The 16,628-nt window shown below is 40.6% G+C and overlaps 1 protein-coding gene across 1 annotated transcript; it reads left to right on the top strand.

Moving 5' to 3' along the window:
- Positions 1-9,148: 9,148 nt before the first annotated feature.
- PBDC1 (polysaccharide biosynthesis domain containing 1) lies at positions 9,149-15,117 on the top strand. Its single transcript, XM_023733632.1, has 6 exons — positions 9,149-9,349; positions 9,438-9,503; positions 11,117-11,176; positions 11,679-11,819; positions 13,422-13,533; positions 13,848-15,117. The coding sequence occupies exons 1-6, from the start codon at positions 9,320-9,322 to the stop codon at positions 14,051-14,053; spliced, it is 615 nt and encodes a 204-aa protein (XP_023589400.1). The 5' UTR covers positions 9,149-9,319; the 3' UTR covers positions 14,054-15,117.
- Positions 15,118-16,628: the final 1,511 nt, after the last annotated feature.

Here is a 16,628-nt window from a genome sequence, read left to right as displayed (position 1 = left end):
CACCTTTTATCTCTCAAGAGATAAAAGGAAAGGGAAGCAAGTAGAGAGTTGGGGACCTCATACCATCAAGAAAGCAGTGCTGGGAGCAGAGCACGCCCTTTGAACTGGGGTCCCTGCGCAGAGAAGCTCCTAGTCCGGGGGAACACCAAAGAGAAGAAGGCCGACAGAGAGAAAAAGCCTTCCCCTGGAGCTGACGCCCTGAATTTGGACTTTTAGCCTACTTTGACTGTGAGGAAATAAACTTCTCTTCATTAAAACCATCCACTTGTGGTATTTCTGTTATAGCAGCACTAGATAACTAAGACACCAGTGTTCGTTGCAGCTCTGTTCACAATAGCCAAAAGGTGGAAGCAACTGAAATGTCCATCAACAGATAAATGGATAAGCAAAATGTAGTATATACATATAATGGAACATTGCTCAGCCACAAAGAGAAATGAAGTCCTGGTGCATGCCACAACATGGATGAACCTTGAAAACATTAAGCTAAGCAAAATAAATCAGTTGCAAAAGGACAAACACTATGTGATCTTACTTATATGAAACCAAAGATTATTAATGGTTGTGAGGGATGGGAGGGAGGGAGAAAGAGGAAGTTTTTGTGAGGGGGGTGTTGAGTTTATGTTAATGGTAGTGGAGTAATTTGGAAAAGGATAGCAACAACGGTGGTACAACCTGAAGAATGTAATCAATGTCATGTAAAAAATGAATTGGCGTATGTTTTGTTGTTTATATTTCACCACACTTAAAAAAAAAATACTGTAGCAAGCATCCTACCACCCTTAGATTAAATGATGTCTCTTTTCGTAACCTGACTATTGTTGGGTATGTGTTGTGACCTGCAGGAATATCTACCCTTGCCACCCTTCCCATATCTCCCACCCTTCATGAAAAAAGATGCTTAACATCAAAGTTAATCAGGCAATGAAAATTTTAACCACAGTGAGATGACTTTTTTTTTTTTCCTTATATGAGAGGCCTATTTGATTTAGGGAATGAACAGGATACTAGGAAATGACATTCTGTGAGAAAAAAGAACCAGGAAGTCCAGCTTAACCCAGTAACAACACTGGTTGTTTGAGGAAAATGGTGATTCTGCAGATAGGACTATTTTGGTTACTCAGATTTGTCTCTGGGCCCAGCTCCCAATGATATTGAATATGAATCCAATGAGGGGCTGAGAGTAAGAACTGAAAGAGTCTTGTCTCCATAAGATTGATGAAGCACTCCAAGTCACTTGGAATTGCTCCAATGGCTCTCTCTCATGACAGGTGATCAGTGCAACTGGTGAGCCTGTGGTCAGAACAAAGAATGCCTTGTGCCACCAGCACCATGGGAGTCACTCCCAGAGAAATCTGCTGGTGATACCTGGGTCCAGAGCCCTGAATTCTCCTGTAGATGTGCCTGAATCAGGATAGAGTAAACATCATGGCAACATGATGGGATCATCACTAGCCCCATTTCTTACTTCTCCTCTGGCTGCTCAAGGAGTCTCCAGTCCTCCTGGCTAAGCCCTACAGCAACATAATACATGGCCCCAACTAGGATGTGATGGCCACCAAGGGTTATCACCAGGCTCAGGCAGGGGGAAAGTTTGATGGCACATTCTGCCATACAGTAACATATTCTTACCCAAGAATGGAAAGGAAAGAAATGGAATACAGTTGAATGAAATGACAGAGGATATCTGAATGATGCGTCTGAGTAAGACCTCAGAGGTCTCTGAATGAATTGATCCAAGACCTGAATGACCAAATTTTCTGATAAGTTAGAAAAAAAGCACAAAGATGCAAAAAACTTTCCCATATTTCTAGCTGAGAAAATTTAAAGACAGGGCTTGAATTATCAAGTATTAATAACATTGAAAGCTGTTTTCTGTTTCTATTAAAAATTACTCTGTGATTACAAGAAAGAAAAACATGAAGGAAGCAAGGGAAAGAGACGAGAGAGAGAATAAAGAAAGACAAAGGAAGGAAGAAGGCAAGGAAAGAGGAGTGACTATATATGGAGATAAACCATGGGCTCAGTTCATTTTTTTTCTTGAAACCCAGGGCTGTCTGCCTCTAAAACCCAAATTTATTGCCTGTAACATCCTGGTATTGTGCTTATTGAGTGGAGCTTTCAGAACTTCACCTGGGGAAAGCCTATGGCACACTACAACAAGACGGGTAAGACCGTGGTCCAGGTGTGACCAGCAGCCCCAGATCACCACAGTACCAGAGAGTTGCAGCTGGACCCACAAGTATCAGGGCTAACATAGCCTTATTTCTCCTCCTCACTTGCCTTTGAATTATAGTGTTAGTGAAGAATATTGAATATACCATGGACTGCCAGAAGAATGAACAAATCTGTCTTGGAAGAAGTACAGCCAGAATGCTCCTTAGAAGCGAGGATGCTGAGACTTTGTCTCATGCAATTTGGATGTTATCAGGAGAGACCAGTCCCTGGAGAAGGACGTTATGCTTGGTAAAGTAGAGGGTCAGTGAAAAAGAGAATGACCCTTAATGAGATGGATTGACACAGTGGCTGCAACAATGGGCTCAAACACAGCAACGATTGTGAGGATGGCATAGGACTGGGCAGTGTCTCATTCTATTGTACATAGGGTCACTATGAGTCGGAACCAACTCAATGGCACCTAGCAACAACAATGTTAGGGCTTCCAGCCTATGTTCATTTCAGAAGTCAAGCAGGTTCCAGCAGGCCCCCAGGATATCTGATATGCCTTCCTCTTTCTTCCCATAATACCTTGAATGAAATTTCATCAATCCATTCATTCAACAGATATTTATGGAGCTCTTCTAATGTATGCCAGTTACTGTGCTATTCCTTGGGATAGCTGTCAGTCCGATGACAATAGTCTTTTTGTAATTATCAGTTTCTGTGTAACGCTATCTCTCACTAGGATGAGTTCCTTGTGAGAAGGTTCTTTGTATTATTCACCATTGTATAACTAGGACATAGTCACATATAGACACAGCTCTGAGTAGGTTATCAACAAGTATTTGGGGATTGAATGAAAAAATTTCATGAGGTATATGCCACATACAAGAAATGAGAAGCACAAAGAGGAGATAAAACATGAACTAAATGGAACGCAAACCATACTAAGGGCAAAGAACTGGCATTAGGTTGAAGGTGGGATACCAATAATGGAATCCCCTATAATACCTCAAAACATCCTTTGCAAAATGAACTATGGTCTCTACACTCAGATGAAAATACATCTTAGCTAGGATGACAAAAAGAGCATCCAGCTGTAAACCAAATGCACTCTCTCATCAGTCTAGGTCTGCTTTATGGGGCCCAGTGTGCCTCTCATACTGCTACTGAATGTGACACAACCCCTTGGCATACCAGGGACATCATAAATGAGATGTGAAAGAGGAAGAATATGAAAGCCCTTCCTTCTACTCTGACTTACTGGCCTCCCTTGCCTGTTTCTCAAAACATTATAGGTTCTGGACCTCCAAAACCTACCTAGGTGCAGTTATGTCACTCCAGGACCTACATATTTATTCCCAACTATGCATAGGGTTGTAGGGCCAACTTTGTTTCCCAGTTCCCCTAGAGACAGCAGATTTTGTCTGTGAATTCTGTTAATGGGGCTCATTCCATATTCTGCAGGTTCCATTCATTTATAAGACATTATTGCTTTCCACGTGTCACCAATTTGTTACTGGCCAATGAGACTGAAATTCAACAACCACACTCAGTTTCTTTCTCATGGTCCCTGGCACTGTATTCAATGATCATTTAGGGCTCTGACTTTCAGTTCTGCTGCAGGTGGCAGTGTGGGGCAGCCAATATTTTCTCTTGTGCACCTGTTTACTATTAGTAAATACAAACACAGTTTCCACAAATTGAATATCTTTCGTATGTTAGGTTATGTTCCACACTATGTCATTAATCTTATAAAAACTCCCATTCAATTTTTGAAAAAAAAAAAAAAAAGGGACCTTGTGAAAAACGAATAAATGGAAGAATTGAAATTGGAATCCAAGGTCAAATTTTATCATTACTTGGTATTGTGGATATTGGGGGGTGTTTTTTGAATTTTCCTTTATGAGAAGCAAATCTGTTCACCACCAACAAAAGAGCAGTAGCTGGAGCCTATGGCCAGTCTGTCAGCACTATCTTACCACAGCACCCCTGGGAGCACTAAAGCTACTTATGTTGGCAAGGGGGCAGGATGGAGGTGGAATTATGCACATGACTGAAGGCTGGGCAGTACTTATAGAGACTAGGGAATGACTGTACTTTCCAGTAATGGAGGGCTATTGATGGCATCTGTGTTATGAACATGAAGGCAACTCCGGCTGGCCGCTGTACACCATTTAACACCGAGCATGATCTTCATGGATTTGTGAATCCCCATGTCAAAAGGGACACAGTGCATTGTGTCACTGCCTATAACAACTGTATCAGGTTAGCCAGGTTGGCAACCTGATGGACTGTTGTATTTCCTCCTGGCCACAGCCATAGTCCTGAAATATGATCACCACTCTCATATGCAACAGCTTCAGCAAGATGACATAGCCATCTCTTTTCTTTTATCTGTCACCTGTTACATTTTGTTGACCAAGTGTTCTGCTTTCATGGAATACTATCTCACATAATTTCTGACCACAGATCCAATTTCTTTTCTCCCAACGTTTGGTGACAGGTTTCAAGGCCAACTGAGTTTGCTTTCTTGTCTATAGTACAATAATCAAACAATCCATAAGAACCATGACCACGAAGAGTGTCTACATGGCTGATTTTGCTAGTCAATTCATGTTTAATCACTCACTGACCTCATTGTCCTGGGATAACTTACCTCTTACCAATTATGCCTTCTAGCCTATCTGCATCATGTTTGTTCATCATGTTATTCACAACTTCTAAATTCTTATTAAATAGTTGGCTGTTTGATCTGTCAATTGCTGAGAGACAGGTTAAAATATCTCACTATTTTAATGAACTTGTCCATTTCTGCTTGTAATTAAATTTTGAGGCTATGTTACATAGTTTTTGGGACAAATCCCAATCTGGGAAAGCATCCCAAGGTCACTGTTGTGCGCCCTTCTGACCATAGAACACACCACGGGAACATGATCAACCAAGATGTCATCTCTAATATCCTGCCTTCATATGAAGCAGCTCAGAAGATGACACGAGTCATCCTCTATATGTATCATAAAACATACCTGTCACAGCAAACACTTTTATTATTCAGATTTTATATTTTCATAGTAGACTAACTTACATGATTTCTGACCATAGCCCCATTTTGCCTTCTAGCTTTTAATGACTAGTTTCAAGGTCTTTTAAGTTTGCCTCCCCCCATATAGTCTGAAATCCACCTAGATGATGTGATCCATGTTCTTAGGGAATTTCTACATGGCTCTACCACCTGCAAATAGCAGCACTCACCCACCTGACTTGCCACTAAAAAACTCATATTCAACAACTCACTGCCTTCCCCTACCTTGTAACACCCTATTTCCTAGCAATTATAGCTTTCATCTTATCTACATCCCTGGAGTCCCTGGCACTACAGACACCTCAGCACCTTAGTCAGGACTGTTTATGCCTTCTGGCTCCACCCATGGCACGCCCACATTACATATCGGATAAGGAAGCTGAAGGGCAACTCACTGAGGCCCTTCCAGAAAACAGAGACTATCATCCCAGTGGACTTTCATCTCCAGTTTCCTTACCTCACACCAAAAGGTCTTTCTTAGATAAAATTCTAAATGTCTGCCAACTTTCCCCTTTTATGTATTGCCTTTTGTTTTTGGCCCATGTCTGTCTCCCTCATTTTAATGGCCAGATACTTTAAGTCCATCTGAAATAATAGGTGTGGGTGTGAAGGCAAACACTTATTCTGACACCTGCTGCCTGTGCAGGTTCCCTTGCCTGGCAAAGAGGAAAGCTTTGGGTGACAGTTTTATTTCCTGCTGTTTTTGGGATACAGAAGCACTTGGTTTTTCCAATCTTGTGGGGATCAAATTCTTGGTCTCTGCAAGGACCTAAGGCTGTGAGTAGTTGGCAATACGCATATGTTAAAAAATTAAAATAACTCTAACAAAAAAATCATGAAATCCTACACATTTTCAATAAGTTTTTAAAATGTAAAGGCAGTGAATTTGCCAAAACATTAGATAAAGCAAATTATCCAAGCACTTCCTCAGGTAAAAGGTCAGTTGTGTTCTTTGGAATTCTATTCATGTTTACTTGTTATGCACCAGTTTGTCCATCAGCTTGAGTGCCATTATCTACCTCTCCATATTATTGTTATCTATTGACCTCCTGGTCAAGCCTCCACATTCACTAACATTCAGCATCCATATGGATGATCCGTCTTACATTCAGATCTCTGAGTTACATAAGACTGCTACCCTTAGAGAATAGCATCCAGCTTTAGCTGTTCCCTGAAAACTTCCCTCCATCTCCTTGTTAGACTGGTTTTCCCAACTCCTCTGAGCTGTTATTTGGAACTTCTAACATTCTTCTCAAGACAAGGTACGTCCTTTCTTGCTTTCAGCTGTTCTCTTCTACTTCATAGAGAAAACAGAATGTGTCTAAAGGGAACACTCTCAATTTCCTGCTTTTGCTACTGCCTCGCTTCATTCAGTTTCTCTGGATGTACACCTAGATATCCCTTCAGGACAGTCTTTTGTGTAAGGCCAATTCCTCCAGTACACTTAAGTCTGTCTAAATCTAAAACAATAATTTAAAAGTCCCTAGACTTCATGTCTCTTTCTAGCTGCAACGCTTTGGAAGAACATACTATGGCCACTGTCATCTCTTCTTTACCTCCCGCTCCCTCCTCAACCCACTGCCGTTTGACTTCTGTCCCCCACTCCCTCCAATTCCACTAAAACTGCTCTTCCTAAGGTTGTCAATAACCTCTCAATATTTCTGGGCTTAGCATACTCAACCCATGGTATTTGATGCTGTTCATCATGCCCTCCTGGTTAGTTATTTTACCCTTTGGCTTTTGTGATACTTTCCTTTGGTTGTTTGCTTTTCTTCCTCATAAATGGTTCTGTCCTTGGCCTGCTGCTCTTTGTGTTCTTTAAAGTTTCCTTGGGAACATTCAAATCAAATTTTATCTCCAGTGAGTTCTCCTTCTGCTTGGTCAACTCTATCTGGATGTCTCATGGGGTCTTCAAACTCAACTTCTCAAGTAAAATTCATCATCCCTCCCCAACCTGATGCTCCTGTGTTTCCTAGCTCAGTGATACTCATCCACCAAACCCTATTCTGAAACCTGGGAGTCATACTGGAATCCTAATCCTCCTCACGCTCCACATCCAATTAGTCAAAAAGTCCTATTGGTTCTAATTCCCTTACTAATTCTCAAAATTATTCCTCTCTCAACTGCCACTGCTAGGTTTAGATTTTCTTTCTTTTTTTTTTTATTGTACTTCAGGTGAAGGCTTACAGAACAAATAGTTTCTCATGAAACAGAAGTACACATGTTGTTTTATGACATTGGTTAACAACCCCACAACATATCAACCCTCTAACTTCTCAAACTCTTTTTTTTTTTTTTGGTGAAAATACACATAGCCAAAGATACACCATTTCAAAAATGTCTACATGCACAGTTCAGTGACATTGACTACGCTCTTTGAATTGTGCTGTTATTCTCACTTAAGATGAAGGCTTACAGAACAAAATAGTTTCTAATTTAACAGTTACTACAAATGTTGCCCTATGACAATGGTTAACAATGTCACAACACATCAACAATACCCTTACTCAACCTTGGGTTCCCTATCACCAGCTTCCTTGACCCTTCAGCTTTCTGGCCCTTGTCACTGGACTCCTGTACCTCGTTAGTCTCATTTGGTTTTACGGGGCTGTCCACTCCCAGGCTGAACAGTGAACCTCGGAGGTAACTTCACCACTGAGCTAAAAGGGTGTCTGGGGGCCATACTCTTGGGGTTTCTCCAGTCACCTTTAGGCCAGTAAATCTGGTCTTTTTTTTTGTGAGTTAGAATTATGCTCTACATCCTTCTCCAGCTCTGTCCAGAACCCTCTGTTGTGATCCCGGTTAGAGCAGTCAGTGGTGGTAGCCGGGCACCATCTAGCTGTACTGGACTCAGTCTGGTGGAGGCCTTGGTAGCTGTGGACAATTAGTCCTTCGGACTAATCTTTTCCTTGTATCCTGTTCTCTTCATTCTCCCTTGCTCCCGAAGGGATGAGACCGGTGGAGTATCTTAGATGGCCGCTCATAGGCTTTTAAGACCCCAGACACTACTCACCAAGGTAGAATGTAGAGCATTGTCTTTATAAGCTGTGTCATGCCAATTGAGCTAGATGTTCCCTGAGAGCTAGGTTTAGATTTTCATCACCCACTGCCTTCTAGCTGGTCTATCTGTATCCAGTTTTACCTTCCTAAATTATTTTTTCACAATGTGTTAGCATGATCTTCCTAAAACATAAGTCTGATCACGAGACTGGCCTGCTTAAACGCCTTCAGTAGCTTACCATGCTTTTCGGGTAAAGTTTCAACTCCTTAATATCCAGCATACAAAGCCTCTATGCTTCTCCAAAGAGTCAGAGATGACTGCACTCTTGCTCTAGCGATACTGGTTTTGTGATTTCCAGCAGGTGCCATGATGTTTAATTCATCAATGCCTTTGCGTATGCTGTTCTCTATGCCTGGAGCGTCCTTTCCTACCTGCTTTGACTACCTGGCTAAGTGTCCTTCATGAGTCATCTTAGGTATCCCTTCTTCAAGCTCCCACAGTATATGGGGCTATGCTGTGATCACCACTTTCCATCTGTTTCCCCATTACATCTAGTTCTTTTAAGGCAGGGACTAAGTTCTTCATCTTTCCACTCCACTGCCTAGCACCTTGCCTATTTGTGATTTACTCCCTGGGGTACTGGTGTGTGTACATATATACATATATATACACATACACATACGTGCGTGCGTGCGTGCGTGTGTGTCCGTGCGCGCACGCGCGCATGGAGCTTGTGAATGCGAATCTCGGCTGGGCACACAGCCGGTGGGGACACTAAAGCAGAAGTAATTTAACTCCGGCTTTTCCCACAACCACCTTCGGTATCACCGGACAGTCAACCAGCTCGGATGTCTCAACCCAACCAGACTACGAAACAAAGAGCCACTTCTGCGCCTGCGCAGATCGGGTAAGGCGGGGCAAGCGACTACCGCCTCTGGACGAGTATGGGTGCACGCAGAAGTAGTCAAATAAGAACGTTTTTTGCCCGACTCTCGTTTGCCAGCTAACTAGGGGGAGGAGTACACAAAAAATCACATCCGGGGAAGTGAAGCCACGTTTTTTTGGGCTGCAAGATGGAGGCGACTAGTGCCAGTGACAAGCCGGTGAGAGTCTGCCCAGGGGCTGGGTGAGTGGGGAAGTGGAGCCAAGTCGAGCATTGAACACTTTCCCCTTTCCTTTTTCCCTTCCCAGGTTTGCGGGGAGCTGGTGTCTGTGGCACATGCTCTTTCTCTCCCAGCAGAGTCTTATGGCAACGATGTGAGTATGACCCGCAGCTCTCACTGTTTCTGCAGGACCTGCCACTAAATTAGAAGCTTTTGCCCAGACATATTTTGCAGATCCTCTCCGTGTCCGCCAAAAACTGCGCCTTCTTTCAGTTTTCTAATCTTTTTGGTTCACAAACGCAGGGCTGTCGACAATGGAAGTGGATTCCACACTTTGCTGCATTTTAGAATCACTTGGGGAGCTTTAAAAAATCCCGATATCGAGATCGCAATTCATACCAATTAAATCAGAATGTCTGGAAATGGGAGCCAGGAATCCACATTTTTTAAAGATCGCCAGGTGATTCCAATGTGCAGCAAAGTTGCACTGACTTATGATGTGCCTGGTTCAAAGCCTTAAGGAAAAAGCACACGTTCTATTTTAAGAAACAAGACACAGGGACATGAGTATAGTAATAACACCCCAATAAGAATGTGGCATGTGTGAATCTTATGGTCAGGCCATAAGATCCAAAAGAGTTTAACTGAAGAAGAGACCCTTAAGGACCGAGGCAGTAGAGGAAGCCTTCATCCAGGAAGTGGAGCTTGAATTGGATCCTCAAAGTGGAGGTGGGGGAAGGATGCGGATTGATTGACAGGGGAGGGTATTGAAGGCAGGGAAAGGGCGTGGTCTCAGGCATGAAGGTAAAAATGCAAACAGCTTTTTCTGGGGCTAAGTAAATAAAATCAGTCTAGTTGGAGTGGGATATTCCAGTGGAACAGATGCTGGGTGCTGGGAAGGCTTATTTATAATCTGACCTCTTCATGGTACTGATTCATTGCTAGGTGTTGTAGGATGGAACCACAAATGATGATAATGACATGTTGCTGTTACTTGCTGTTCAACTCATTGTGACCCCATGTGTGCAGAATAACACTATTCCATAGGGTTTTCAAGGTTGTGACCTTTCGAAAGCAGATTGCCAGGCCTTACTTCCAAGGTGCCTCTGGATGGGTTTTAACTATGAGCCTTTAGGTTAGTCGTTCAGCACTTAATCATTTGCTTCTCTCAGGGACTCTGACTGACATGCTACATTCCTAAAAGTGAAAAATAGTTTCACTTCCCTTATCTTACTTTGTCCTCTCAACAACTCAGTGGTGTAGGTGGGTATATTTTCTTAGTTTTACAGTAATTTAACTCAGTCCTGAGAAGGCGATTTATCCACTGTGTTATGTATTCTCTCATGCTTTCACTAGCTGCTGGGAAAAGATAGCCACAGACCTATTTTGTTTATTAGACTTTGTGGGTAGCTTCTTTTGGTTGACTTGAGGACAAAAGAATTGTTATATTGTTCAAACCTAGTAGTCTACTTTCTGTCTTTTGACAGTAACACCATGTTTGATGAACCTCTTGAACATTAATTAGACATCCACAGACTTCCTTAATTTGTTATCCAGTAGCAAGATTGGGAGATTTCTGACCTGGTATTGGAAACCCTGGTGGCGTAGTGATTAAGTGCTGTGGCTGCTAACCAAAAGGTCAGCAGTTTGAATCCACCAGGCACCCCTTGGAAACTCTTTTGGTGCAGTTCTACTCTGTCCTATAGGGTCGCTAGGAGTCAGAATCAACTCAACAGCAACGGGTTTTTATTCTTTACTCCTTTGCAGCCTGATATTGAGATGGCTTGGGCCATGAGAGCAATGCAGCATGCTGAAGTCTACTACAAGGTGAGTTGTCTGTCTTCATCATTATTAAGCAGAATTAAACACATAATTATAGTGCATGGTATTCTGCTGATCACTATTCTCGGCGAGTTAAACAGTTGGGTTTTGGAGATAATTTTTATTGCTCTAAGATCTTACCCACAGAGAATAGGAGAGTGGAAGCAAATTTGCTTTAGCAATGAGGATTTCTGTTTCTTTGCCCAGTTTTCTGTTGATAACTGGCAAAAGGGTGTATGTCCCATAGTAGGTACTTAATACATGTTTGTTGAATGAATGAACAATCCACAGAGGGCAACAGCCAGTCAATACTAGGGCCAAATTGGTTTGAATTGTTGGAAGGCTCTGTGCTTTATTATGACCCTTTAAAACTTTGTCAGGACCTAGGCTGTCTATACTGCCTAATGAAATCTTCTGCCCTGAGAACCATAAGGGTTTTCTGAGGGAAGGGGATAGAAGTGTAGCAAATTAGAGACTAACATCTGTATATTGTCTAATTGTCTGGCAGTTGATTTCATCAGTTGACCCACAGTTCCTGAAACTCACCAAAGTGGATGACCAAATCTACTTTGAGTTCCGGGAAAATTTTGAGAAACTCAGAATAGATGTATTGGACCCAGAAGAGCTCAAATCAGAATCAGCTAAAGAGGTGAGAATTATCTCTTTTAAATATTACCTAACATCTGACCAAAAATTATTGATTGTGAGTACATTTTATACATTTAAACTCTTCTTTGTTTGTTTTAAGGAAAGTACTTAGAGAACCAGAGTTCTAATCAACTAAGTAAGTTATGAAAGGAATGTTTATCTGGTTTATGGATTTTTTTATGTTTATTGAGTATATTTTTTTTCTCCTTGACTGGGTCATTTCATCCCCTCTCACCTAGCTCTTTCAGGCGAGGAGGAATCAGTTTATTTATGTAAGTAGATTAGCCAGAAGGCTTGGATGGGGGAGTGGCAGGAAGGTATTTTGATTCTCTGGATTTGAGTTCATGTTACCACGGGCCACAGATAATTGGAAAACTTACGTTTTCTCATTGCTTACTTGATTAGTTTGTACTTTCACAGGGCCCTAAAACTTTCAGTTGGGAAAAAATTTACTTGAATGTAGGCTTTTGGCTTATGAAGAATCTAAACTTTTAACTCCTAACAGACACAGTGGCTGCAACAATGGGTTCAAAAATACCTACTATTGTGAGGGTGGCGCAGGACTGGGCAATTTTTCATTCTATTATACATAGGGTTGCTATGAGTGTGAGCCGACTCCACGGCACCTAACAACAACAGGCTGTTACTTGTCTTTGGAAAGTTGTTACTACTGAATGGTTGCCTTCCTTCATTTCCTTTTTATTGTTTTATTGTGGTAAAATATATATACCAAAACATTTGCCAATTTAACAATTTTTATATGTATAATTCAGTGACATTGGTTAGTTACATTCATCATGTTATGCAGCCATCACCACTATCTGTTTCCAAATTATTCCACCACCATTAACAGAATCTCAGTGCCTTCGAAGCAGAAGTCTGCCTTTCACCCTCCCTCCCACCTTTGGTAACCACTAATAAACTTTGGGCTCTATACATTTCCCTATTTCATATAAGTGGAATCTTACAACATTTGTCCTTTCGTGACTGATTTATTTCACACAGCATAATGTTTCAAGTTTCATCCATGTTGTAGCATGTATCAGGACTTCATTTTTCTTTATGGCTGAGTAATATTTCATTGTACTTATATAGCATGTTTTGTTCATCCATTCATCTGTTGATGGACATTTGGGTTGTTTCTATCTTTTGGCTATTATGAACAGAGCTGCAGTGAACACTGGTGTGCTGAACTTCTTTCTTAAAATCTAATTTTGTGACTTGGGGTCAGATTGTTGCCTCCTTCATCTCATTTGTGCTTCAGTGGGGATGAATAACCATTTGGGGCTGAGTTGGCCAATAACTTAAAAAAACAAAACAGAGAATCTATTTAAGAGATCAAATTTTAATTCTGTAATAAAGGATTTAGGTATTTTGTCATGTTAAAATACTGTTCATGTTGTGAAATACCAGTCTAAAGACACAATAGATAGCACAGAAACTCACTGCTAGTTTCACTCTCAGCAAAATTAGCAATCAACTTCTATCTTAGTCTCTTCTTCTATGGTTATTTCCCTTCCTGGAGAAGTGGAAGCCCCTCTACTGGACTGAATACATTAGCCTCTTGCATTTGTCAGCTAAGGCATTGTTTTTGCATTTATAGAAGTGGAGACCATTCTGCTTGAAGTTTGATGGAATTATAGAAGACTTCAACTATGGCACCTTGCTGCGACTAGATTGCTCTCAGGGCTACACTGAGGAAAACACCATCTTTGGTGAGTTTCTTGCCTCCGGAATTGTTTATAAGGAAGAGGAGGGATCTGGTTTTATAGATGAATCAATGACATGGATAATTCATTTGGGGATCATCTTATTTGTTATACCTTTAAAGATCATGTTGCTGTTTTTTAAATAACTGTGAGATAGTTATTTTCACCCTCATTTAGTATAGAATTAGAATTCTAGATCCCTGAAGCTTATGCCTATACTTGAATGCTTCGCATGCTAGTTGAGCTTCGTCAGTACATTTCCAGTAGATTTAGGGAAGTAATTGGGGCTAGGACAATAATCAATTCTATTTGCCTTCCAGCCCCCAGAATACAGTTTTTTGCCATTGAAATTGCTCGGAACCGGGAAGGCTATAACAAAGCAGTTTATACCAGTGCGCAGGACAAAGAAGGAGAGAAAAGAGCTGACAAAGGAGGAGAGAAAGCCAAAAGTGGAGGAGAGAGAGGTGCTGATAAAGGAGGAGAAAAAGAAAAAAAAGCCAACAAAGGCGATATAACACCTATGTAAGGTAGACAGGGAACAGCACTCTGGAAGCTGACTCAACGGAACCTATCAGTACTACAGTGCTGTTTGCACAGACCCCTTGGGTTAAATGTCTGTAGTTGTGCAATTGAAGAACATACAGAAGGACATCTATCTAGCCTAATGAGGAGCTGCTCTGATTATGAACTGCCTTATGTCTCTTATTAGTGTGGCTCTACTAGTGGGGTCTCTATTAGTGGGATCTTGATTGTTTCTTGGTTCTCACCACCGGTCATGTGAGAAATTTTATAAATAAATGTCCTTTAGTTCTTATGATTATCTATAGCTGTGCTTCACTTGAAAAAGGCATTTAACATTATTTGATACTCCAGATTTTTTTCGGGTGTATAATGTCTTCAGCCATGTCTTATATAAAATGACTTATGCCTGCTACTTAATTCTTTTCACTGTTTTCTATAGTGAAGTTCCTTCATACCTGATAAATTGTACATGGTGTAGGGATTAGAAATGGACACTCACCCTTTGAGTGATTATAGCTTTCTGTTTTCCTTTGGTATATCTGACATAAGATTTGATAAATACTCTGGGATAACAGTGGCATCTTGAACGTGTCAGACTAGTGAATGCAGTCCAGTTCATATTAGTGGAGCAAAAGAGGACCTGCTTCAGTACCTGCTTCTTTTCAGGTATCCAGGTTGTAACCTAAAAACTAGAAATAATAATAAATATAAAGCCTGGTAAAGTGACTTCCCTTTTATATGCTGTGGACAATAGCATACATTTATACATTAATGCAAAATGAACATATTTTTTAAAATATTGTATATTTGGTGAAAACATACACAGCAAAATCGGTACCCAGTCAACAATTTCTACACATAATGTTCAGTGACATTGGTTATATTCTTCACACTGTGTCAACATTCTCATTATTTCTGTTCTAGTTGTTCCATTCCCATTAACTTAGTCTTACTGTCTCCCAAACTTCTCATCTACACTTTAGAGTAACTGTTGTCTATTTGGTCTCATATAAATAATTAGAAAAAATATTTTATTGTGTTTTCAGTAAAGGTTTACATAGCAATTTAGGTTCCCATTCAACAATTTCTACACAAGTAGTTCAGTGACATTGGTTATATTCTTCACAATGCATGAACATTCTCATTACTGTTCTGGTTGTTCCATTTCCATTAATCTAGTTTCCTTGCCCCTTTACATTCTTATCTTTATTTTAAAGTAATTGTTGAACATTTGGTCTCATATACATGATTTTTTAGAGGAATACAGTACTTACAGGTGATATTCATTATTTTTTGAACCAATTTGTTATTTAGCTACAAGGTGACCTTGGGTTAGTTTTGGTTCAAGGTTTGAAGAGTATCTCAGGGCAACAGTCTCGGAGAGTCCTCCAGTCTCAACTACTACAGTAGGTCTAGTTCTTTTTTTGTTTGGAATTTGAGGTTCTAGTCCACATTTTTCTCCCATTCTATCAGGGTTCCTATTGTGACCCCAGTTAGAATGGTTGCTAGTGGTAGCTGGGCACCATCTAGTTCTGGTCTCAGGGTAGATGAGGCCATGGTTCATGTAGACTATTTGTCCTGTAGACTAGTTTCTTCTTTGAGTAGATAATTTTTTAAAAGAATGCAGTACTCAAGGGTGACATTCTTTACTTTTTGAGCTAAACTTCTATTTAGTTAAAAGGCGACTTCAGGGATAGTTTTCTTCAAGGTTTAAAGATTATCTCAGGACAATAGTCTCGGGAATTCCCCCAGCCTCAGTAGGTCCAGTAAGTCTGGATTCTTTGAGAATTTGGAATTTTATTTCACATTTTTCTCCCTTTCTATCAGGATTCATCTATTGTGTCCCTGATCAGAATGTTCAGTAATGGTAGCTGGGTACCATCTATTTCTTCTGGTCTCAAGGTAGAGGAGGCAGTGATTCATGGAGACATTTAGTCCTGTAGTCCAGTTCCTTCTCTGATTCTTGAGTTTACTTCTTTCTCTTCTGCTCCAGACAAATAGAGACCAATAGTTGTATCTTAGATGGCCGCTCATAAACTTTTAAGGCCCCAGACACCACTCACCAAACTAGGAAGTAGAACATAAACTTTAAGAACTATATTATGCCAATTGATTGGATGCCCCATGAAACCATGAACCTAAGTCTTCAAACCAAGAAAACTAATCCCGTGAAGTGATTGGTTATATCTTAAGTACTATCAGTATCTGTAGCCCTTTTTATTTATTTTGGTGGTTGTTGTAAAATTATGTACAATATAATATAATAGTTGCCAATTTATCCTTTTTTCTGTGTACAGCATGGTGACATCAAGTACATTAGTCAAACTGTGCAAACTTCACCCACATTCAGTGCCACCTGTCCCATCACCATAAACAAAAAAAAAAAAAAAACAACTCTTGTCTAGAGAAAAGCTACTACTGCCAAAAAGATATTTACCTGTTATAGACTATGCAAAGGCATTCAACAGTCTGGATCAAAAAAAAATTATGGATAATATTACGAAGAATAGGAATTCCAGAACACTTAATTGTGCTCATGCACAACCTGTATATAGACCAAGAGGCAGTCGTTCAAACAG

The sequence above is a fragment of the Trichechus manatus genome, unplaced genomic scaffold (assembly GCF_000243295.1).
Source record: "Trichechus manatus latirostris isolate Lorelei unplaced genomic scaffold, TriManLat1.0 scaffold00060, whole genome shotgun sequence".
In the NCBI taxonomy this organism is placed as follows: domain Eukaryota; kingdom Metazoa; phylum Chordata; class Mammalia; order Sirenia; family Trichechidae; genus Trichechus; species Trichechus manatus.
Note: the sequence above shows the minus strand (reverse complement) of the source record. Positions and strands in the feature narration are given on the sequence as shown.